This window comes from Protopterus annectens, chromosome 2.part0 (assembly GCF_019279795.1).
Source record: "Protopterus annectens isolate FY-2018-M chromosome 2.part0, PAN1.0, whole genome shotgun sequence".
NCBI classification, from domain to species: domain Eukaryota; kingdom Metazoa; phylum Chordata; order Ceratodontiformes; family Protopteridae; genus Protopterus; species Protopterus annectens.
The window spans coordinates 1,345,544,946-1,345,571,779 of NC_056728.1; the positions used below are offsets into that span (position 1 = coordinate 1,345,544,946).

At 38.6% G+C, this 26,834-nt stretch overlaps 1 protein-coding gene across 1 annotated transcript in view; it reads left to right on the plus strand.

Annotated features, from left to right (window-relative positions):
- TRPC3 (transient receptor potential cation channel subfamily C member 3) overlaps positions 1 to 26,834 on the plus strand; it is a 1,904,470-nt gene that overhangs the window by 966,958 nt on the left and 910,678 nt on the right. Inside the window, exon 4 of the mRNA XM_044061528.1 lies at positions 10,046 to 10,210. Coding sequence (XP_043917463.1) covers positions 10,046 to 10,210 — 165 coding nt within the window. The remainder of the gene's footprint in view (positions 1 to 10,045; positions 10,211 to 26,834) is intronic.

The window sequence follows — 26,834 nt, forward strand, 5'->3', positions numbered from 1 at the left end:
AAAAACTGAACATCAACTAAAATCAGCATTAACAGCAAAATCAAGGGAAACGGTGTCCAATAGACCATATTGCTTACAGAAGCAAAATGCAACCAAAGAGGGAAAATGTACATTTACTGCATAATTAAAAATAAATGTTATATTAAAAAAATACAGATGGAGTCACCATTATCTTGTCTGGCTGTCACTTGCAGGGAAACTGAATGACCACCATAAAGAGGGTGTATATGCACAGACAATCCAGGTTCAGTTAGTAACTGTGTGCTGCAGGAGCCAGCAGGGGATGGTGAGAAGGAGGGGCTGATAACAACTCAGTCATCCAAAGGAGGAGGCAGATGGTTTGACTGTTTCAATGCCACAACTCTAACAGAGAGCGGGGTGAAAGATGTAACAGTGGGCTGCAAATCATGCAGCCTAAGACTGGGGATGTGTGCTTGGCTATGCCAAGCTAGTGACAGCAGCCTCTTTGGCACATGCATGGAGGCACTCTTGTATTGAGAGAGATACTGCTATCCTCTGTGGGGATGACAATATAGTGCCAGGGATATGGTTAAGTTTTTCATGGTTCCTAACAGCTGATATAAGGGTTTCTGATTGCTGAGATGTTTTTGTTGGGTAGCACCACTGGCTTAGGTACAATTAAGATTAATTTCTAGAATGCAGATGGCCCCAGGGGAGCAATAACAAAGCCAAACTCTGAAGCCATTGGGATGAAAGCGACACTAGTCATAGCACCAAACAATGATTTACCAAACAGGGACAGCTGGAGGAACAACAGTCCACATTGTGGCTGTGTAGGTGATAGATGTCCTGAGCTGTTCTAACTTTTGACATCCAGATACTGTAAAAAGATGGACTCTGAATGGTATTCTGGAGAGAGGGGGATTCCCCTACCCTTGCAAATGTGGAGTGCATGTTGGCTGAGTTAGATAGGAGAATGAATAAACCACCTGGAAATAATAAAAAGGCAGTGGATGAGGCAAGGAAGACTAGAAAGTCCCACATTTAGTAATCTGGAAATGTTTGCAATAGGAGAACATCATTGGTATCATATCATACGTAGCATTTTTAAATATTCTGGAGGATGTTTTACCCTGAAGCATAATTTATTCACCAAGAAGTACATTGTCTATGCATGCTTGGCTATGGCTATGATATAGCATGACATTACAGATTTATTTTGGTTTCCCTGTTTTAAAATAAAGCTTCACAGTTTTGTGGGTTTAATATTTATTTATTTATTTGTTTTATTTTCATCTGTTTTCCAGGGAAAAGCACTGACATCCTTGGACCTTTTTCAAACTCAAACCGGGAGTGGTGTGTGGTTAAGTGATTTGCTCAGAGTCACACAGTTAGGCAATGGAAGCTAAGGGAATCAAACCTTGCACCACTGCACAATAGAAAACAGCCTCTTAACAGCTCCATAATCCTCAAAACCATCTGCCAAACCAAATAACTTAACAACTGAAATCACCAATTAACGATTATGAGAAATATATTGTGTGTTATAAATGCAGTGTTGAGTAATGCAAAAGTCTGACAAAAGCAACCTTAGAATAACAAAAAAGCAGGCAACAAGCCCTTGAGCTGGAAATAAACAGAAAACTATATCTTCCAATACGTTTTCCAGCAAATACCTTGATATAGGAGGCAGCTTATTTTACTTGTGTGATGATTCTTCAAGACGGTCTGCCTCGGACTAATAAATGGTGTTAAAGCCATGATCTTAAACTCAATGCTAAGAAATGCATAATTGTACCCTTTGTGAAGTCATCCATCCCGGATAATTACCATGTTGATAATATGCCCCTAAGTGTTGACCCAGTGGTCAGGGATCTGAGTATGCCATGTGGCAACAGCGTGAGGAAATTCTTTTATGTTATGCAACTTGTAAGTAAGGTCATGGCATTTAGGTCCAAAGAGGTCATTATCCCACTGTACTCTGCCCTTATCAGACCAATCATAGAGTACAATGCTCTCTTTGGTGTGTACCATACCAAGAATATGCAGCAACAAGAGTGACCTCAGAAATTCCTTACAAAAAGAATACAATGCATAACACACCTGCCTTATGCAGAGAACCTTAAAATTCTTTCCCTCTACTCAGTCTCCTATAGATTGCTGAGGGGTGATCTACACCTGGCTTAAAAGGCTTCTGCGAACCCCACACTTGTGACTCTCCTACATATTTGTAAGTCAAAGAGTACCAGAAATACAAGGTCTAGGGACCTGAATTTTGTCTGTGACTTAAACAATACATGCTGGAGAGACAGATGTGTGTCCCAGAGACTGCCCCTCCTATGGACAGGTTTCCAATCCATGTGAAGCTGAGTTCATCTGTTGCCCAGTTTAAGAGCAACCTAGACCAGTGGATGGGGAATAGGAAATTTACACTGGACCTGGCACCCATGTCCCTTATGGACACAAGTAGTTTAGAAATGTCTGGCTCTCAATCTCCTATTCGGATACAGGACATCATTATTTTTTCTGCAAAACTTGGCTAGGCTTAGAAAGACCCCCGGGTCATTAGCCTAGCAACAATCTATGAATCTATATATTGCTGAATGTTCACATCCATCTGGAAGCCTACAGCAGTAGCAGCTCTGCTAGTACAGGTCCCTTCCAAGCTCTGCTAGTTTTACCTGTAGATACCAAGAGCTTCCTAGTTATTTTAAATCACAACACTGTGCTTATCCATTGCCTCAGGATGTCCACAACATTTCATTATTTATAAATGACTGCTTTGTTTTCTAACAAACTAGTACTACCTAACAGTGATGAGTCACTAGTCTATTTCATAACTTGGTATTATTTTTTCCCATATTTTACCCAAAATGTTATTTCTGCATATGGTTTTTGTCCTGACACATTTTTTATTTTGTTGTTTATGACATTTTCCAGAATATATCATGTATTCAGAAATCCTATGTATTATGAAAGCCTCAAAAGCTTTGTTAGCACTTTCAGGTACAGATCGTTTTACCAAAGATTGATTAAGAGACATAAGGATGTGTAAAAAAAAGGCATTTTCGCAGAAGCAACATGGCTTTACTGAACAAAATAAAGATTTCATCATGATAAGTACAGTAGATTTGAACTGCTAGTAGAATGAACCATTTATATACAGGTTTTTTTATTTTGTCTTTTGACTATCCCATTTTGTTTTTTAATGAAATGACTCCAAGTGCTGCTCAGTACTATCAAATCCTGCATTTGAATTCAGTTATCTGTTTGTGCTTTGTGATACTACATCACTGCACATTAACCCATTGTTAATGAGGCTACATTGTGCACTGCATAAATATGCAAATTACTGCCTCTGCAAACAAGCAAATCATCATTTCTGTGACTAAGCAAACCACTGACTCTTCAAATGTGTGATCACTATCTCTCCAACCACATGAATTATTGTCTAGAAATACACAGTACCCTCTGCTGCACTGCTTCTGCATCTTTACACAGAAGATTCACTTATGCATTTCCAGTAGTTCACACAGACCTTTACAATATGTTAAACTGATGAACTGCCACTGTAAGAAATAACAAATTATTCATTTTCATTATGTACATACTACATAGTTTTATCTGACCCAGTGGTTTTAGTTTATGTCCAGAACAGGTCAGTAATGAGACATTTGAGTCAAGCAGTGAATTTCTCAATGCCAGCTGAATGACTGCTCTTTTAGAAATAATGTTACAGTCAACCACAGTGTCCAGCGTAAATGTGATAAAATAACCATTTATATACAACTTTTATACTGTATTTCAGTCCAGTGGATTTTAGTGGGCAAAGCTGTTGAGCATCTGAGCTCACAATCTGAAGAGAGATAACAGCTCTATTCACCAACAAGTCATTTTCTACTTTATGAGGGTAAGTTAGGGAATTAGAAATGTTGAGGTTTACACAACAATTAACTTTGTAAAGCAAGATTCTGTCCTATCTTTCTAGTTTTTCATATATGAGAAAAATGGCTGGGCTGTCCACATTTCTTACTCTATTTATTAAGAGCTGAAAATGGTTTTCTGATATGCTATCGTCACCTTCACTAAAATGATTAATAGCTGAGTGCTTCTCAATGCTAATTGCAACATCAGTCTCATAAATAGCTGAAGCTCTCTTTGTTGCAGTACTGTTTGAAGCATTTCTTAGATTATATTGCCTCACTATGCTGATATGTTTATTTCCAATAGACTTTCAGTTTAACTTTATTTTGCACATATCTAAATCTTCTGCAAACTCTTTGAATACTGATTAGCTTTGCTGCTTTACACATATTCACAGCTTTTTCCAGTGTCAAGTCAGATTCAGGCAAATGTTTACTTCTTACTTTGCAGATGTTTTGCCATGTATAGTTCTGTCTGTCAATAGTGAGTCATACACATTAATAGATTCTTGAACAATGGTGTCTAGTAAAACAAAATGGCATATTTATGGCACTTTATTTTAGATTCTCCAAATTTATGGATCTAATTTTAATGGCAACCAAATCAGCCTGCTGTCTATGAACTGAGTGATGCTTTTATACATTTACCCTCTTTTTTCAGAAAAAAAATAGCATACGTTTTAATACATCAATGTCCTTTATTTGGCCCTTGCTGTTTTCTAAGACATCTATTTTCTTTTAAAAAATAGATAAAAATGCACAACCTCTGGTGCTAGATATGTATAATATTTTGTACTGTATGAATATGAGACATATTTGGATCTTCTGGATTCTCCAGTGTTCACTAAAGTTGTTCTCCAGTAGTACCACAACAGTACAAGATATGATACATCTCTAAAAATAGACCCTACATACTCCACATTTATAGAAATGAGTGAAATCTGTGTATTCCCTCTGTGTTTGCAAGAGACATGCTGGCAGGTGGCTAGGCAGTCCTACACTGATATTATAGCTGAGTTTCAGTATATGAGTCGATATGCCCTATTACAATCTGATATCTTATTTCAGAGTAGCTCTTGTTTTGTACCTATTGATTGCTGTGGTAAGCTGACATCCCTTTGATGCTGAACCCATGAAATAGATAAAAAATTATATAAAACATATAGACCTCTGTTTTTTTTAATGTTCAGTATTTTCACAATTTTCAGTATACAAGAAGCTTACTTTTTTTAGATCTTCTCCAAACTATGTCTTTACACTTAGTCTGTAAAATAACATTTTCAGTGCTGTCCAGTCTTTTTACCCCTTTTTCACAAGCTTGACTGCCAGAGCTGTAGTTGTGGAGCTTGATGCCCCAAATAGAAGCACCCAGTTGGTTCCCCTACTTTCCATGTGTGATTGCAATTGTGATCATTCAATTGCAGCTTGTAAACTGTCAATTGTTTAAGGTAGCAATGAGTTATTCTGTCACAACCTAGAAACTCAGTGTTACCTTTAAAAGAAAAGAAACATATTGACAGCTTGTAAACTGTCAATATGCTCAGTGTCCATTACAACCTGACACCTGGGGCAGCTGCCCTCTTTACCCCACCATTCCTACTGCTCTGTGGTGTACACAGGAATATAATGTTGAATGTGTATATTTAGAATACTAACATTATATCTATGGCTGCTTGCTGAATACTTCCAGTGTACCTTGTAATTTGTAGTGAGGGCGACCCTGAACTTTAGAGCAATAATTTCATATACTACCTTATGGCTTGGCAGTGGTTATCTTATATTCTCAGGAGTGCAGTTTGGGAAAGCAGCTTTTCCATGATTAATTTTGATCTCATTTTTTTATTTTGAAACTGCAATGACTGGCTTGTCATGCTTGAGCCAGTGGTATAATGCAGTAGGGTTTTTCGCTGTTCCTTACTGTTTGGAGCCATGGAGTGGGCATGTAAATTAAGGGAGTTTGAGAGGGGAGCAACATCCCCACATAAAAGGTACAGAAGGCTCTCCTGCAATTTTTTTTTTTTTTTTTTTTTTTTTTTTTTTGTGTTTCAGTATTTTTTTTTTTAGCCACAACATCTAATATAAAAGAATCAATACAGTGTAAGTCATTATAAGGTGATAATGATTAAAAATATGTAAACATTTGGCAGCTGTCATCTGTTAACATCGAAGCCAGACATCTCAAGTGTATAACATTCCTGGCCAGTTAAGCATTTCAGCCGTAATTGCAACAGGATACATACATTAACTCTCACCTTTTTAGTATTATATTTATATGACTTTGAGCCTGATAAACAGTGTAGTACTGCATCCATATATTGGAAATAACAGTAACATTTAGTAATTTACACTAATGACCACAGTATGATATGAACTGCTTTTAACTTTACTCTGAATTCACATTTTTACCATGGGTCTATGGTAACAGTGCTAAAAAACCCTGTGGCTTCTCTAGCTATGTGACTCAATAAAAATGTACTGTTTCCCATGCTGAGACAGAATAATAATTATTACATAACAGGACAATTTCTTTTTTGGTTGATAAATGGTTATGGCTAAGCAATGAAATGGCCTAATGCTGGCTTCACCTTCATTCACTCACAGTAACTGGGCTAAGAGAACTTTATTTGTATAGAGCATACCTGATTCCAGTTTTGGTTTGCATGTACAATCTCCTTGTATAAACTGCAAATACCTATGTAAATCATTAATCAGTCAGGAACTACAATGCTTCTTAACTGTAAATTTGTCTTTGTACATATGCCTGCAAATATCAATAAAGTTTGTTTAACAAAAAGATAATATTCATCCATTGATACAGTGAATAATATATAGTGATATTATGCGAAGAAAAAGGAGTGCAAGTCCCTGAAAAACATTATCTCCAAATCTAAATGACTATGATTACCATAAATCGAGGACTACCTGTATGTGTAATCCTCAGTTTGATTAGAGTTGCGTGTGCCACTTCTGAAAGCAGAAAAGTTACCGGTGGTGTAACCCAGGGATCAGAGTTGGGCCATCTCCTATTTGGCATCTATTTCTCAGACCTTCAGGTCAACACCCCTGGCCTATGGTTATCTAAGTTTGCACACAACTGTAAACTGGATGTTGTTATTCGATCTTCCTCTGACTCACAAGTGCTCTGACATGGGTTAGGCCATTTAAACAACTGGTTTTAGGATAACAGCCTCAAATTAAATGAGAAATAATGTAATATAGCTCATTTTGGTAAATAAAACATTTTCACATACTATACAGGTAACATACCCCATCAATCAGACACTCTTCTAAGAATCTGGGTACTCTTCTTGATAATTCCTTATCATTTGGCCATCATGTCTCCACAGTAGTTTGGAAAGACCTGTCTAGCTCATCTAATTTCCAAAGTCATCTCTATTAGACCCAAAGAAGTTTTAACACCCCTTTATTTATATGTCATCAGACCCGTTATGGAATAATAATGCACCTTTGGCATGTATTTTTCTAACATATCACTCAGCTTGAGAGACCACAACAATTCATAACTAAAGAGATCACTGGCCTTAAAATATTAATTATGAGGACTTTCTGGCTGCTCTCATTCTTTTCTGAGTGTCCTGCAGACGTCTCTGTGAAGATCTGTGTGTAGACTTTCCAGCCATGAAGCATCCAACCATTTTTGACCTTATACTCCTTCACACAGTGAATGGTACCTCAAATGCTAGATTAAAGGAACTAAAGCCTCATCAACAGATAAATACAACGTGTTGGAGTGATAAATTCATATCCCGCCATATCCATCACCTCTGAAACAAACGTGCACTATATGTCAAACAGGGTGTCACCCTTGGCACTTTCAAGGTAAGCCTAAATAACTGGATGGGCAACCTTAAATTCTCCCTTGGTTTATCTTGTCTTGAAGTCCCTGTTGCTGAAGAGAAGTTTTGAATGTTTTTTTTTTTTTTTTTTTTTTTTGCTTGTACTGGTCTGCAGACTGATTGCCTAGTACTTATCTATTAAACTGTGTTTTGTATTTTCTCTTTTGGAAAATTAATAATAATTATTGTGTCAATTTTGACAAGAGTGCACTAAACTTCGTGTTGATAATATTTTGCTGTGTTGATAGATATGCAAAAAAGCACCATGTTCCTGTCTGTTTTTCTGATCTTGGGTTTATCACTTTGTATACAGAAGGTACTTCACATACAAATTGCAGTCCATATATGCTGTAATCTGACCATAATATAAATCATCTAGTAGTTAAAAGAAGATATAAATCAAAATAATTTAGTGAGTTGTGGCACAACTACTTGAAGTTAAGCCATCTCCCTCTAATTAATTTCCCTTATAGGAAATATAAAATCAGTGTGCTAATGGTCTAGATAATACTCATCAACTGACAAAAATTCAGCACCACCAATGTAAACTTGTGTGCATGTTTCTTACTTCTTTTATAACCTCTGAATTTATTGTTACTCCTATATTTTACTTAAATATAAAACAGAATACATCCAGAATGTGTCTAATACTGAATATAGAAAATACACAACTGGACACAGACATGATAGACAAAAAACAAATATTTTTATTAAAAAACTTATTGGAAACTGATAATGACTATACCTTGCCATAAGGAGAAAACCAAATCCCTGAAACCAACAAGGCTTACAGTTCCGTGCTGCTGTAGGCATTATTTTGTAAGTTTAGTTCAAAGAACAGCAAGGAACTCTAAAGATATGCATAATCAAAAGCTGGTATACAGCAGATGAAAGACCAAGTCAGCATTTCCTAAAGAAAAGGAATATAGAGGGGTTAGTAGACTGTTTGATGGGAGCACTGAAATGAAATTGCTTTTATTGTGTGAGAAGAAATAGTAAATCCTATCACAGTAATCCAACTACCCACAGGAAGTAGGATTTCAGAGATACTACTTCCCTGACAGTTTTGAAAAAAGTATGCACTGTACTGTTAACTCTCCATGTCTGTCTTGCTGATTGAACAGTGTATAAAAGCATGAGTGAATGTTTTGTGAAATGTTTACACATTATTAAGATAACATTAACAAGGAGCACAACCTTAATGGACGGTGACTGAAGCACAATCATATAAACAGCTGTTGTTATCCTGATGTCACTCAGGAGAATGGGAGAATTGCTATGTCAAACTCAACAATCCTATGGGAACATGTTTTCTCATGATGGTTTGGCTGTGCTCTGTGCTTGGGCAATATAAATTATTTGAATAAAAAGCCTGATCTGCTATATGCTTTATGTGTATCCTCACTTCTGTTCCTTAAAGGAAAAGTCCACAACTGAGGTTCACTGTTTACGTTATTTTCAGGCTATCTGTACATACCCACACACATTCCTGAGGTAGAATAAAGGTAAAAATTATATAGTAGGAAAATGGTGGCATTCCTAACAAATATGAGGGCTGCCTTTAGCAAAACGGTTTAAGAAAGTCAATATAATGGAGCCAGCAAACTGGAGTAACTGAGAAGAATATATATCAGTACTCACACTAGCGCCATCTAAAATACTCTGGAAATATGCTCGTAGATATGATTTTTACAAACAGTACAGTTGTAACACTTCAGCAGATATCTCAATCCCATCTGTCTAGTGAATGCCAAGACCAGGACATCCATATAGAGTTGGGGACCATTTTAACAAATTATGGAACTATATGCCTCAGGCTAGGACATAACCCTAAGCAACACAGAATATCATTCTAAATGTCTTGCCAGTCATGTAAGTGAAGCAGGGCTGTTTCCTAAACACATTGCTATTTTTCAAATGCACAGCACAGCATAGCACAGGAATTATACGTGTTGATGTCACATAGGAGTTGAAGTTTATGGTTCTTTCTCACAAGTGCCAAGATAGATTTCAATTTTATGAGTGTAATTTTAGTAATCTAATTTAGACTATCTTTATTACCCTCTGGGAAGGTTATAAAAATCTTCTGAATCCTTCACTTGTTGAACTCTTTTCTTGTTCATTTTGGTTTCTGTACTCTGGGAGGACTGATATTCAATATAACAGTATTTATACTAAACCCAGATCAGCAGAATGTAATATCTGATAATCTCTAACTGAAGAAATAATCACATTCAAAGACAACAATAGGATGAAACCCACTCTGACACTAATGCTTCTTTATGCTCTTTTACTTCCCTGCAGTTTGTCGCACATCCCAACTGCCAGCAGCAGCTGTTGACAATCTGGTACGAGAACTTGGCTGGATTGCGAGAACAGTCCATTGCTATCAAATGCCTGGTGGTCTTAGTGGTAGCTGCAGGCTTGCCATTTCTTGCTGTTGGCTACTGGATTACACCATGTAGCAAGGTATGAGTGTAAATGATCTGTAATGTGAACTAATAATTATATAGCAGAATTATTTATGCAGGACATACATGTATCAGAATAATGAGAAAATACAGCAACAAGCAACAGCAAGCAATATTTGTTCTGGTTAAGTTGCACATAATGGCTACTCCAAAATAAAGATTTAAATGGGAAGACTAACAATCTTTGTATTTCTCTATGTTTCTGTGTATTTCATATTAAATAAAAACAGGTAGGATATTAAGAAGTATCAAATAAAAATAAAAAAGTGAAAATATAATTTAGTAATGATCCATGTCTGGGTGTTGTTAATGCTTTGTCTGTTTGTGGCTGTTGTGGCTGGTCAAAGGAAAACCCGAGTCATGTCCAAACCAGAAAGTGCAGGTGTGGGTAAACCAAGTATTACCCACACCCAGACATGGATTATGGCAATCATATAATTCTGTTATTTAAAAAAAATACCTATTTAAATAATGATATTGTATTTGAATCATTTCTGTTCCATGCCTTCTCATTGTTTTGAATGACTTGGGTATTTTGCTAATATACTGTGCAAGTGCAGGTCATCTGCATATCAATGCTTGTACAGCATGTATGATTACGTCTGCTTGTTGCCATTTTCTATTAAGGGGAACCAGCAGTGAGCATGCATCCAGCTGTTTATATTAGGATAAGACAGATTCCAGATGTCCAGTTAGTTGCTTACAACACTTTTAACATTTTTAAAAAGTGTGTTTCTTTCTGGGCAGTTTTGTGTGTGTGTGTGGGGGGGGGGGGGGTGGATGTTTTTTTTTTGTTTTGTTTTTTTTTTTGCAGCTCCAGACTATTTCCCATGGTTAATGCTCAATTTACCATGGACATGCTGACTGTTCTGTCCAATCATCATGCATATTTTTGAATGTTAATTAGTTTTTATTATGTAATTTAGCAGACTGTATTCTCACCCATCTATGCAAACATTATTACAAACGATTTGAATCAGAAAATAATAATTGTGGAAGTTTGACTTTAGATGTTAAATAAATTGCAGCAGTAAGGGTTAAAGAGGCGTGGCTAACAAAATAAGCATGTAGCACTGAGGAAGTGAAAATGAAATTAGCCATTCTTCAGTGCATCAGAATTAGATTAGACCGTGAACATGGGTGTAGATGTGTTGGTGACATGGTCTACTGTTGTTGTTTCTTTTGGCTTATCCCGGTTAGGGGTCGCCACAGCGGAACTCCGGTCCGCTAATGTTTGGTAGTGGATTTGTACGTGCCGAGTTACGAGCCCTGACACACAACCTTCAACAAAGGCACGCCCATTCACGCATGCCTCCACACAGAAGACGCTCTAGCTGAGAATCGAACGTGACAACGTCTTGCTGTGAGGCGACAACAGTACCGCAGCACCACTGTCTGTTGACAAAATGTAAAACAGGATATATACCAGCATTTGAAAGTGAAGGAACATGGGATTTACAGAAATGATGTAAGAAACTTAATGTGTTACAGGAAATTATTAACAAAGCTTCCAAATCCAAAAACAGGGTAACAAATTGTCAGAAAGTGAGGATTCAGGATGGAAATAATACATATTTCACTCATCCAATGATGCAATGATTTTGCTGCAGTTTCAGTTGGCATGCTGACTCTCCTTTGGCATTTTGTATTTCCAAGTGTAAGCTATGCTCTTAAAAAAGATTAAACAGCTAATCAGTTCTCATTAGAACTACCTCTGATCAAAGGGTAAGCTTGCTTTACACCTTCTACTGCTGCATTATTTTTGCTTGTTTTGATTAGTCAGGAAGTGGCCTGACCCAAAATGCATGTCACAGCTATGCCCTGATCATAAGGAAATGTTACATAAAAGAACAGCATCATAGTACAGGCATAATAAAAAGGAAAGTGCTAACTGCAGGACAAGACTCCTTCAATTCCTCCAATTACTCCTTAAAAGACTGAATGTCCTAATATTTCTCTCTGACATTCTTCCATGTCATCCAAGTCAGCCCACTTAAAGTGCTTCACTCTTGCTTTGGTATACTGGAATGCTGCAAACATATTTATTATGAAGCATATTGTTTGAATGTCACATTTTCCCAGATAGCTACCAATTTGTGTGTGTGTGTGTGTGTGTGTGTGTGTGTGTGTGTGTGTGTGTGTGTGTGTGTGTGTGTGTGTGTGTGTGTGTGTGTGTGTGTGAAGTATTCCTTTCACCCCAATGCAAAAGTACTTGAACCTGACATTCACTTGTGAGTGGGTTTGCCACAAAATATCTGAGACATATTTATACAAAGTTGCCCCAATTGTAACTGCTGCTTTTCAAAAGTGGCTTGTTTAAACTTGATTATCCTCAGCATAGGCAGCTCACTTGTAAATGCTGAGCTAGACAAATGAATACAACAACAAAAAAGCAAACCTGGATCATGGAAACCAGGTGTTGAATCACTTTTATGTGTGAAAGCTTATGGAAATAAACAGGTTTTTTTTTTCCAAGTTAATTTTTTATATTAGATTTAGGGCTTAATGAATAAGAACTAGCTTACCTTTTTTCTCCCCTAAATATTCTTTCTAGTATTAACTTTTCTATTTCTTCCCCTTGTAAACAAATCTTGTGTAGATGGGAATGGATTTCTCTGTCTCCAAGATGACTAATTATACCCCTCCCCACATACTTGCAGCTCCTGTTGCGGTATTCTCACCTCTCTTGTATTACAGCACGTCTTACTGTTGTTACAACTGTGACAACTTCAGTATGCTGACATCCAAGACTTGGTTCCCCGTTAACCATATTCTGTATATCCAATTTCTGCACCTTTACTATGGTTAACAGACTCCTAGAGTTCCTTAGAAGACAACTAGTTCTTTTCACTCACCATTTTGTTATAGTTCCTGCGAACATCTTTCCCTCGTTGTTTTTCTTTTCTTAAATGTTTAGTTTAGGATGCTTTGAGGTTCATAGGTGTTTCCTAGGCTAACAACCACAAGGAACTTTTTAAGCCTAGCCATGCATCCCAAATCTCTGACATGTTCTGGTACCTTTGATAAGTGTAAGCAGGGGATTTTGTGATGAAGCATTTACAAGCAGGGGCCTGGGAGATGAATCATTTAAAGGTTGCCTGTGTCCATTAGAGACAGAGGTGCCAAACCAGGAATAAATTCCCTGTTCTCCATGCAAATGTCCAAGTTACATTTAAATTGGGTTGGGGAGGAACTCTGCTTCACATGGACGGGGAGTGTGTTCCAGGGAAGGGTGTGGTTTCTGAGATACTTATCTGTCTGTCCAGCAGTTCCTATTTATATCATAAGCAAGGTTTAAGTATTTAGAATGGGTAATTATGGTGCTGTTTGTTTCATGGATATGCAGGAGGTCCATCAGAGTGGGTCTGACAATGCCTTGTATGCTAGACATAGAGCTCCCCTCAACAGCCTGTAGGAGACAGAATACAGGGATAGGGCCTTGAGGCAGTCTGCAGAAGACATGTTCCTTGCTCTCTGTATTCTTTTAGTGAGGAACCTCTGTGGACATTCTAATTGTTAGATATGCCTGGCTAGGTACATACCAAAATGGGGCATTATACTCAATGATAGGTCTAATGAATGCCAGATACACTGGAACAATGACTTTCTTGGATCTAGATGCCATACCTTTGTTTATAAGTTGCACAACATAAAATATTTTCCTCACTACTGTAGACATGTGATGGTCAAAGGCTACATTACTGTCAATGTGTGTCTCCAAGTCCCTGACTACTGGGTTAGGTCTTAGTGATATGTTATCAATATGACAGAAGAGGGAGAAGCATAGGGTGATGTACAAGAGTGGAGGAATATACACACAGGTGGATTATATCCTATGCAGGAGAGCCAGTCTGAAGGAGATTGGAGGCTGTAAAGTGGTGATAGGGGAAAGTGTAGTTAGGTGGCATATAATGGTGGTCTGTAGGATGACGTTGGTGATCAAGAAGAGGATGAGGAGTGTGAGAGCAGTGCCAAGGATTAAATAGTGGAAGTTGAAAAAGGGTGATTGTGAGGTGGAGTTCAGGGAAGAGTTAAGACAGGCACTGGGGGGGCAGTGAAGAGTTACCGAATAGCTGGGTAACTACAGCAGAGCTGGTAAGGGAGACAGCTAGAAAGGTGCTTGGTGTGACATCTGGACAGAGGAAGGAGGTCAAGGAGATCTGGTGGTGGAATGAGGAAGTACAGGAGAGTACACAGAGGAAGAGGCTGGTGAAGAAGAAGTGGGATTGTCAAAGAGATGAAGAAAGTACACAGGAGTATAAGGAGATGAGGCACATGGCAAAGAGAGAGGTTGCAAAAGCTAAGGATAAGGCATATGGAGAGTTGTATGAAAGGTTGGACACTAAAGAGGGAGCAATGGACCTGTACCAATTGGCTAGACAGAGGGACCGAGCTGGGAAAGATGTGCAGCAGGTAAGGGTGATAAAGGATAGTGAGGGAAACGTACTCACAAGCGAGGAGGGTGTGTTGAGTAGATGGAAATAGTACTTTGAGGGGCTAACGAATGAAGAGAATGAGAGAGAGAGAAGGTTGGATGATGTTGGATTAGTGAATCAGGAAATAAAACAGATTAGCAAGGAGGAAGTAAGGACAGCTATGAAGAGGATGAAGAATGGAAAGGCTGTTGGCCCAGATGACATACCAGTGGAAGCATGGAGGTGCTTAGGAGAAATGGCAGTGGAGTTTTTAACCAGATTGTTTAATGAAATCTTGAAAAGTCAGAGGATGCCTGAGGAGTGGAGAAAAAGTGTTTTGGTACCTATCTTTAAGAATAAGGGTGATGTGCAGAGCTGTAGCAACTACAGAGGGATAAAATTGATCAGTCACAGCTTGAAGTTATGGGAAGGAATAGTGGAAGCTAGGTTAAGAAAGGAGGTGACGATTAGTGATCAGCAGTATGGTTTCATGTGGGGAAAGAGCACTACAGATGTAATGTTTGCTCTGAGAGTGTTGATGGAGAAATATAGAGAAGGCCAGAAGGAGTTGCATTGTGTCTTTGTGGACTTAGAAAAAGCATATGACAGCGTGCCTAGAGAGGAGTTGTGGTATTGTATGAGGAAGTTGTGAGTATCAGAGAAGTATGTAAGAGTGGTACAGAATATGTACGAGGGTAGTGTGACAGTGGCGAGGTCTGTGGTGGGAGTGACAGATGCATTTAAGGTGGAGGTGGAATTGCATCAAGGATCGGCTGTGAGCCCTTTCTTTTTTGCAGTGGTGATGGACAGGTTGACAGAAGAGATAAGACAGGAGGCCCCATGGACTATGATGTTTGCAGATGACATTGTGAGCTGTAGTGAGAGTAGGGACCAGGTTGAGGAGACCCTGGAGAGGTGGAGATATGCTCTAGAGAAGAGAGGAAGGAAGGTCAGCAGGACTAAGACCGAATATATGTGTGTGAATGAGAGGGAGGATAGAGGAATGGTGAGGATGTTGGGAGTAGAGTTGGTGAAGGTAGATGAGCTTAAGTACTTGGGATCAACAGTTCAGAGTAATGGTGAGTGTGGAACAGAGGTGAAGAAGAGAGTACAGGCAGGGTTAAATGGGTGGAGAAGAGTGTCAGGAGTGATTTGTGACAGACGGGTACCAGTAAGAGTGAAAGGGAAGGTCTACAAGAGGGTAGTGAGACCACTTATGTTATATGGGTTGGAGACGGTGGCATTGACAAAAAGGCATGAGTCAGAGATGGATGTGGTAGAGTTAAGCATGTTAAGATTTGCACTGGGTGTGATGAGGATGGACAGGATTAGGAATCAGTATATTAGAGGGTCAGCTCAGGTTGGATGGTTTGGAGACAAAGCCAGAGAGGCGAGATTGTGTTGGTTTGGACATGTGCTGAGGAGGGATGCTAGGTATATTGGGACAAGGATGCTGTCAGGTAAGAGGAAAAGAGGAAGGCCTAAGATAAGGTTTATGGATGTGGTGAGAGAGGACATGCAGTTGTTTGGTGTGACAGAGCAAGATGCAGAGGACAGGAAGAAATTGAAACAGATGATCCACTGTGGCGATCCCTAACGGGAACAGCCAAAAGAGAAGAAGAAGAAGGTGACAGTTACTGGGGATTGATAACTTCCCAAAGGATACTATTATGCATTTCTTGACATTTAATTTTAGTCCATGACTCTGACATCAGTTGCTTGTCAGTTTCAGTCCTTCCTGGCGAACACTTGTGTTGGTGGGGGATTCGATGACAGCTTCTAATTTGCAATCATCTGCAAATTCAGATACCCAGAGGCCATAACATTGGTCTTGACTTCAGAGAAGTAAATGCCAAAAAGGAGTGGTCCCAAGACAGATCCCTGAGGGACTCAATTTATGATGGGCCTCTTTGTGGAGGTGGACACCCCAATTCTGTCCTCCTGGGTTCTGTCTGTGAGCCAGCTGGCTATCCACTGGATGACATAAGGGTTTGTACCTAACCACTTGAGTTTGTCAACAATGCCCATGTGGGGTATTGTGTCAGTTGCCCTGGCCAGGTCAAGGTAGACAGTGTGAATAATTTTGCCCTCATCCATTGTTTTGGTGACCTTCTCAAAGAAATCCCCCAAGTTCAGTAGGCATGACATGACCTGCCATTGATGAAACCAAATTGGGTTGCATCCAGTGTCTGGAGGTTTCCTATGTCATTGTCGATCATTTCCATGATAATTCTTTCCATGGCTTTGCATATGAGGTCTGTAGTTTCCAAGGTCTGTGGATGGCCCACCTTTCTGCAGAGGGATGACTATTGCTGTTCTCCATTCATGAAGCACAAAGTCTGTTTTTGGCTACAGTTAAATAGCAATTCCAGGTGACCTGATAGGGCATGTTTCATGCTATTTAGAAAACATCTTGGGATATTGTCTGGGCCCATTGATGCTGTATTCTTGGCCCTAGAAAGAGCATTAAGGACCTGCTCCCTAGTGATAGCAGATAGAGTTATATTTGATGGTATTTCCTGAGGGAAGGTTGTGGGGGGGGGGGGTCAGAGGGGTAAAGTTGGAGCTGAATTTGTTGGCCAGTAGGTTTATTATATCTTTTGGCTCAGTATAGCTGGCTTCATTAACAATGAGCTATACACACAATTGTGTATTGCCACTGAGGTTGTGAACATAGCTAAAGAATGCCTTGTAGCTGTCTTTGGCCTGGGAGGCCAAATTTACTTAAACTTTGGCTTTGGTAGACTTTATTTGCCCTCTGAGTTGTTTGATTAGTTTGATGAGAGTGATTTTATCCTGCTGGGTGCTGCAACTCCTAATTTTTGCCATGATTTTTTTTCCTTCTGTTATACAACCTATTGATGTTGTGATTCTACCAGGGTGGCTTGTTTTTTGAGTTAGTTCTGTACTTCTTCATAGTGGGTACAGCTGCCTCTATAAAGCTAGTAACATGCTTTGTATAGGGGTTCTGTGAACAGCATACCTCCCAACTGTACTGAATTACTCGGTTTTTACTGAGTTTTGGGATCCAAAACATTGTGTGCCACGATTCCCGAGTGGCACTCCTTAATTTCCAAATTTCACAGCTATTTTATTTGAAAATTGTTTCCCCGGCTTTTTGAGCTGACGTCATCACATGCATGATGGCATCAGCTTGGCAAAATGGCCTGCCAGCCTGTCAGAATTGAGCTAAACAGCCTGCCAGCATGTGTGCATTCATTTCCAGCCAGCCATGAGGAAGAAGGAATGGAATTCAGCAGTGGCGGAGCGAGGCTATGAAGAGATATGCTGGCTGACCGGTTGGAATTAAGGGTGAGGCTATGGGCTGAATGGATGGAATTAAGGTCATGAGAACTGAATGAATGGAAGTGTGTGTGTGTGTGTGTGTGTGTGTGTGTGTGTGTGTGTGTGTGTGTGTGTGTGTGTGTGTGTGTGTACTCCCATCCATGTTGAGTATGAGTTTCTCCATACATATGTTGTTTTATGAATGAATATTCAGAAGGACTATCAGTCTCTGTAAATAATCATGAAAAGTCTCAGAACAGACCTTGGCAGATGTCGTCTATATAGGTGACAATGCTAAATAAACAGACAAGACCAGGATGGTTCACACTGAGTCCCCAGTGCCCCAGGTTATTAGTGTCTGCCGATTATGTGTCCCTGTCTGCGTGTATGTCTGTTTGTCTGACAAGCCTATCTTCTTGCATAACTATCCTGTCCATGTCCCTCTGTTTAAATATAAATGATTGCTCATACTGTTGAATTCTCTGCTCCACGTTAGTGCCATGCATCTGGATGAGGTTACGAGTGAACGGTAACAACCACTGGTAACCTTGTCTGGGACAGTGACAAAATGACAAAGCAATGCTTGCAAGAGGTGGAGGTGGGGGATTACCAACTCTACAGTCACAGAAACATGAAAACAGGACAACTGTCCTTGTTGGCGCATGTTAAGACATTGCCCTGGCAGTGACTGGGGAGTTCAGCTTCACCGAGATAGACTTGACCAGTTTTTTCATCTTGGAATGGTGTAGAGAATCCTATTAAAACAACTATGATGGAGGACGGGTTGGCTATTTGCAGGAGTTGAGGTCTGTTATGCTCCTGGTGATACATCAGATATACAGTTGTAGGCAGGTTCTTCAAACTTTTTCTGTCAGCAGTACTGGTTGAAACATAAGACTGAAGTTCATCAATGATCTGGTTCTGAGTTATTTTCTACAAACAGCAACAAATATTTGTACATTATGGTTCTGAATTTAGAAAAATGAATGTGCAGATGGTATGTGATTAGATGAAACAATATTAATTCAACTCAGTTCAGTTACTACTTGTGATGATCCCATTATTCACAGAATATGTGTTATCCATTCAGCAGCTGTTACACATAAGACGGCATATGCAATAACCATATTGTGTATATATGAATGTGTGTGCATGTGCATGTGTCTGTATGTGTATATATTAAATTGGTATCAGTGAAACATCATTTAAATATCCCTGCAAAAATCTCATATCAGTAACATTTTATGATCATTACTGTAAAAGAGTTTTGCCAATATTTGAGTTTAAATGAAGATCTCTACTACACTGATGTGTCTTTCAGCAAATGAATGTGACAGTAGCAATTAAATGGTGTACTTGTTTTATCCAAAGTTTCTACTTTACTATTTTTAACCATAAGTAATTCAGATTTTATTAATTTGATGTGTACACTGTTAAAAAGGGATAACCTTGTTAAAGTGCGATTATTAAGTGACTCATTTACTATGAAACAGTCCTGCATTTACTTTAAACTAACGTACGTTCACATTTGGTTACTGCTTCCATTATCACTTTTGTTTTCTTGTGTAGCTTGGCATCTTACTTATAGCGATAGCCAGCCTTTGGCATCGGCGAACTAGGCAGCCGCCTAGGGCACCGCTCTATCAGGGTGCTTTTCCAGTATTTATTTATTTATTGCAGTAAAGAAATGGTTTCTTTAAAATGTGTTGAATGAAAACAGAAAAAACTGAAGAGTAAGACAACCTGTGAGAAAAATGAAGAAAAAAGATTGTGTGTTCTGTCACCTATTCTCCTTCCTGCAGTTCCTTCACACTTTCTTTCATCTATTGTATCCATCTATAAACTTGATATGCTCAGTGCCCCTTTTATTGTCTCTAGTTCTACTCATCATGTCAAGAATAGCTGTCTTACTGAATCTTAGAAAATGGGAAGATCTCAAAACCATACCCTGCTGAGTACTAATGTACCAGTTGAGCCCACTGTAACATTCATGGCTTCATAGCAGCATATTAATCCACCATGAAGCATGAATGGCTGCCATGTTAGCTTTGTTCACCAAATGTGACCACTTATCAAGTATCAATAAAAATACTGAAAATAATAATAATAATAAAATAACTCTAATAGCATTTACAAAAAGCTACTATTTTACTTTTTGCAGAGCTAGTTTAGTGGCAATGGGAAAATTAAATAAAACAAAAACTAATGTGGTTAACTGCATTAGATGGACATGTGTAATAAAGAAGGAATGTGACTGTGTCTGTACCCTGAACCTTGGGTACAGGTTACAAGAGCCTAAAATTCCAACCCACCACACTTCCGCATTTATGCCTCATATTTTTGTTCTACTTCTCATAAAATCTGTAGTTTTCTGAATATTTGTGGCAAATCAGTGAAGGTCTGAATTCACTAAATAATGACAGGCATTTAAATTTCAGACCTCATATTCTTCAGAAAATAAATGGTTACACAAAACCTTTTATTCTAGCAATTTTTTAAGTTTATAAGATCAGTATTTGAAATCTGTTCTTGTTTTTGGGGCTGTATTCCCCCATTATTGGCTTTGTCCAGTGTTTTTTTTATGCTAAGAGGTTGAGAGCTATGATGAGAAGTGCGAACTGAATTCTGTATTCCCCCATTATTGGCTTTGTCCAGGTTTTTTGTGCTAAGAGGTTGAGAGCTGTGTAATGAGAACTAAATCCACTAAATGATAGCCATTTAAGTGTCAGTCTCCTGTCTTTCAGGCAACTGCTGATTTAGTATAGTGGTATGTTGCTCTGACTGTAATGAACAGGGTCCTGGGTTCAAGACTTGGCAGTGAAATGCATGGTGGTAACATAAGATTTTATTCTAGCAACTTTCCAAAATTATATAAGCAATGCTTAAAATGTGTCCCTGGTTTTTGGCCTTTTGTCCCCCCACCCCAAAAAAGAAAAAACAAAATTGAAAATAAGTGCAAGAAGCTGTGCAAGATGCCTATGGCTTACACTACTTTCATTCTATATATATATATATATATATATATATATATATATATATATATATATATATATATATATATATATATATAGTGTGTGTGTGTGTGTGTGTGTAAGTAGGCTTTTATGATGGAAATGTTCTAAATTGGGCAGTTTTGTCATTATTGGTTCATGCATTTTGTTTCATTGCCTACTGGAAAAATGTTCAAACAATAAATTTAAAATGCTCTCCATGTCTAACAAGTGTGCTGTATTATACAAGGAATATAATTTAATAATAAAGTCAGGAAGGTGTATCAAAGAACACATGTATGTTTCTTGTTTTGTGTGCAAGGGACCTATGATTTGAAAATAGCCCAAAGATATTCTTTATCCACCACTGGCCAGATGCATTTTCTTTGGATGTGGCGCAGGTTTCAATGCTGTTTCAACGAATGTGAGTTTCACAGGCAGAGAAGTTTTAATGCTGAGTCTATTTTCATTGTGAGACAGTATTGCTTGCTTTGTTTAGCAGATGTCTATTAGTGTTTGTGCATTATGCTATAAAATGTAAAAATAAAATCCAAATAATCATTGTAGAAGTAAAGCAGTATGCACACAGTGTTTATGGTAAATGTGGAAAAAATAGCCAGGTAATGGGAAATTGGAATGGCTGCAGAGTGACTCTGGTGCCATATTTTGGTTGTCTGTTCTTCAGTTTGCGTTTGAAAGTTGGTATTCCACAATTCTATTGGAGTGGGTGTGGTTACATAATTATGTATGCACATTTTATGTTAATTAGCATACAGATTTGTACCTATTTTTTTGATGTTTCCAGGTTGAGAGGTATGGTGAATAGTTCTGGGTAGGCAGCAGTGTTTCAGGGTTTGTAGGGCCTTGACATTTTGTCAGGTTATCACTCAATAGTAGGAAGTTATTCCAGGTTTTATTTCTACTTTAAAGGAGACCATTTTTTGGTCTGACCTTACCAGAGAAGACATTACACTAGGGGAGTGTGTAGCACTTTCCCAAATTAATGAGGACCAGATCTAGTATGGTTGTAACCCTGGCTAGTATCTTGACAATCTGGTCCAGGAAGTTTGCATTTACAAAATCCAGGAATCTCTCAGGCCTGTATGTTTGGTGTCATATATGATTCCCAGTTAATAGTGGTGTAATTAAAGTTTCCAGGAATATGGTATTGTGATGGATGGTAACTGTTTCCAGTAGGTTTAAATACATGATATGGGTTTCCTGCATGATAGATGGGGACCTATAGCTTGCAAAGAAGTGGAATTGGATTTTGCCTATGGTGATTTGAGTGTGGAGAAGCTCAAGTGCTTTGTCCTGACCAACCTTGAGGTATATTTATTTTTGAGGTAAATTGAGAATACTTCACCTTTAGTCCCTGTCTGGGTAGTAGCTGGTCTAAATGGGTGGAAGGCATTATAACCTTGCACTATCTGCATGCTGTCCACGGCATTAAACCATGTCTCAGTGACTACACAGATGTCAGCATTCTCAAAGGTGAAGATAGTGGAGTATTTTGTTTAGACTCCTAGTATTGAGCAGTAACACCTCTGGATTTTCTTGGCCTTGACTTTCTATGTCAGAAGTACTTTCTGTTTGACATTGCATAAAAAAGGCAGTATGGAAAAGGCAATGTTTCAGCTAATGTTCAAAAGCCTAGAGAGGAGAGGTGCAGACCATCCTGGAAAATCAGTGTGGTCTGCTGACCATCTCCTTGCATGCTGAAAAACATTGCACCCCCTTAGAATGACACCAGAAAGTAAGTCAATTATTAAAGTCAGTCAAATTTTGTTTGTATTGTGGCATCATCCTTGGAAAAGGTAAAATTCTGCTCAATGCTAGGCTCATACCAGGCTGGGACACATATTCCAAGAGCTCTATGATGTCTCTCATCATATAGTCTAGGGAGGTATGTCTCAGGTCATTTACTCCCACATGGGCTATGACTGAGTCATATTGGTAGTTGTGGTCCAGTGACCTGAGTGCATGTGCAATGTGCCGGATCCTAGCCCCTGGTAAGCAACTGGCCATGACTTTCTCCTACTTATCCTGGTGAGAGGGACATCAGTGTGTCTCAAAATGGAGTCTCCAATGACCAAAATGTTGAACTGTGTGGTAGATTGCCTTATGGGCTTAGAAGTAGAGGTTCCGTGAGATGTGGCTGTATGTGTTGATGTGGGTGCTGTTTTCAAAGAGAGCATTCAGGGCTGCTGAGGGTATTTGTTATGTGTACTTTGTCTAGGATGTCTTTGGGGTTTAGGAAGGTTACATTAAGTGCTTCAGCATATGTGGGTCTGTATGTCTGCTTTGAACTGTGTGTGATGGGTGCAACATGCATACTACTGACAACCTGGCTGACATTAGGAGTAGTTTTATCTGAGAGCTTTGCCTCCAGTGACATTGTGTAAATACATCTCTCACATGCCATATCAGTTTGTTTGAGAATTAATTGGTTGTCAGTAAACATGAAGCATTTTCTACAGTGCCTCAGGATGCCCATATCAACTAAGATGGTAATGGAGATAGTGAAAAAGTTCATACCCATGGAAACAAACCCTTTTCTACTGATTAGACAGTTGGAGTGAGAATATAAAGTGTCGCTTGTTCGTCTCATCTGTTACAAATAATAATAAGGCTTAGGGTTTCGTTCAGATGCTTTAATATATACAAACACATCAGGATGGATGGCAGCATCTTCAAATATGGACGAACTAACTAACAAACAGAGCTTACATACATGCATGTTCATTTCTCAATAACTAACTACAAAATGGCAGTCAGGCTCGCACGTACTCAGTATTTATACTCTAGTGCAAGTCCTTGGATAGCTTCTTAAAGGTATATACATGTGCATATTGATCTACATCCTCCATATTACAAAGATTGCTCTTCATGCAAATAATATCAGAGATAGGCATGCATACTATGTACATTATAAACAAAATGCAATGTTCATGTCAAGGTTGCTTCGTATCTCCTACTGGGTTTAGAGCTTTGACCATATCTCATGACATAACAGTTGGGACTAGATTTAGCAACAGGGACAGTCTGTGGTGCACAGCTCATATCAGGAACTTCTGGATTCCTCATAGGAACAGAGATGTACTCTGGAACTTTGCCTGGAATTGGAACACTGGACAACTCACTCTGAGATAAAGAGTTTCTCTCACAGGCTATTTTCTGTGGCATAGGCTCGGACAACGGTCTCAAATGCTTCTGATTCCACCTCAAAGTTGTTCCTTCTGATTCTATAATGTATGATTTCTGCCCTGGACCAATATTTTTCACAACACCAATTCGATCATAACCTTTGGATGTTTGCATCCTTACCACTTCTCCCTCTTGTAATGGATTGAGTGGTCTGCTGGTCTTGTCATAGTAGAATTTCTGGGATAGGCATTTCTTCAACAGATTGTTTCTCACTCATTTGTTGTTCTTGGCATATGGAACCAACAATTGACTACTGAGTGGTAGTGTGGTTCTGGTTTGTCTCAACAGAAGTCTCTGAGCAGGTGAATCAAGATGTTTATCGCGAGAAACATTTCTGAGATTTAAGAGATTCAAGAAAACATCAGTATTACCTCATTTTGACTTCTCAATTAACTACTTTTAACTTTGAACTGTGCATTCTGCAAAATCATTTGACTGGGGGTACTCTGGATTGTGACATGAGTAAAGTCTCATTCTTCAGCAAATCTTTTGAACTGTTGGCTTGTAAACTGCATGCCATTGTCAGAAATAACTTTGTGCAGACTTCCATGTACAGCAAAATGATGCTTCATCTTAGTAGTGACAGTACTAGATGCTGGGTTAGGAAGTAAGTCAATCTTGAACCAACTGGAGTAAGAATCTACTAACACCAAATAATGCTGACCATTCCACTTGAACATATCAGTGGGTACTGTCGACCAAGGTAGTTCCAGAATATACCTAAGCTGAAGTGGTTCTTTCTGTTGATGAGGCTTTGTACTATTACATACTGAACAAGAACAAAGTTCTGTCTTAATGTCTTGTGACATAGAAGGCTAAATTATTATCTCTCTTGCCCTTCTTTTGGTAGCTTCAGTTCCTGGATGACCACAATGCAAGAAAGTAATGTACACAGGTTGCAAGGATTTTGGAACAATGACTTTTGGACCTTTCATAATAATACCTTTGTCAGACAAACTCTCATCTCCATATGGAAAATATGGGTGCAGTACTTGAGCTAAACTAGATTGCTTTGACAGCCATCCTTGATTGATAAAGTGGTTGAGCCTTTGTACTGTCATCTTTATCAGAAAATGCAGCCTTTATGAAAATGTCATACTCTTGCTGAAACACTATCCAATTCTCAGCAATATTACTGTCAAACACAAGTGCACTGGGCTTTTGAAATCGATCTGCCATGCCCACAAAGTATACACAAGACACAATGAAAATATGGCCCTTGTAATTAAGTATGAACAAACTGTTCTGTGAGCTTGTAACAACATTCAAATGCACAATAGTCTTTAAAATACTTAACTTTGCAAAATATGCTCGGTAATGGCTGCACTTTGTGAAATATGCCTTGTAATGGCTGTACTTTGTGAATATCTTTACTGTAACACTGCAAAAGCATGCAAATACTTTATACACTTCTGATAACTTGGATATCTTTGCTTAATATGAAAATACATATGCTTTGTGAAAAATGCAGTTGTTTCCCCTTATTTTATTCATTTTCTGCAATCGGACTTTATTTCAAACATTGTTCGTAACAATTTGAATATTTTTATCAATATCGTACATATTTGTTTATGCGAATATCATTTAGAATGTTCTGTATGCCCCATTTCATATTATGCAAGAAAGAAATAGTGCTGAGTAAGATTTATACCTGAAATTCATTTCTGACCTGTTTTACAAAGTATACACTGTTTTGGAATGGTCCACTGCTGTATATTCCACCAGCATCTGGATAAGTGCCTTAAATCATTTTCGCCAAGCAGTTTTAAACTTCATGACCCTTTAGTATGCAGCTTCTAACTTCTGGCCCTTTTTATGTTTGTTCTAACTTCATGTGCTTTTAGACATGCCACTTCTGACACCATGTCACTTGTTCGTCTCTATTACAAATAATAAGAAGGCTTGGGATTTTGTTCAGATTCTTTAATATATACAACATATCAGGATGGATAGCAGCATCTTCAAATATGGACAAACTAACTAACAAACAGACCTAACATACATACATGTTCACATCTCAACAGCTAACTACAAAATGGCAGTCAGGCTCACATGTGCTCAGTATTTATACTCTAGTGTAGGCCATTGGATAGCTTCTTAAAGGTATACACACATGCATATTGATCGGGTCTATATCAGAACATCGAAGTATTAAAACTTTGAATGTTCTGATACTGAACACTATTCAGCGAACGCTAAGAATAGCGAAGCTGCAGAACAGTGAATTCTTTCCTCGGGAAAGAATTTGGTTGGCCGTTTCTGTGGCTTTGCTATTCTTAGCACTGTGGTGGAAAGTTACAGGTTGGGTTCAGGTAAGTGTGTGATTGTTTGTACGTTAGGGGTGGGTTAAGTGAGTTAGGGTTAGGGCGTGGGATAGGCGTGTGTGCGATAGTGACAGACCTTAGGGTCAGGGTTTGGGTTAAGGTAAGTGGGTAGACAGTAGTGTATATTTAGTTTAGTGTAGCATTAGATGGAAGAATTTAAGTGTATGTGTGTGATTGCTGTTTGTTTGATGTGCTTATGTAGTGTGTATGTGTTTTGGAGCAGCAAATTTTTTCCATGGGAAAAAATTCGCTGTTCTGAATGTTCGATATTTTCATGTTTAGATGTTTTGGGGCCGATGAAATCACGTTCGCTATTTTCATCTTTCGATAACATGATATAAACGCTATTGATCTACATAAAGTAATATCAGGAGTACCTGGTTTACAAGTCTGGGGGCAAT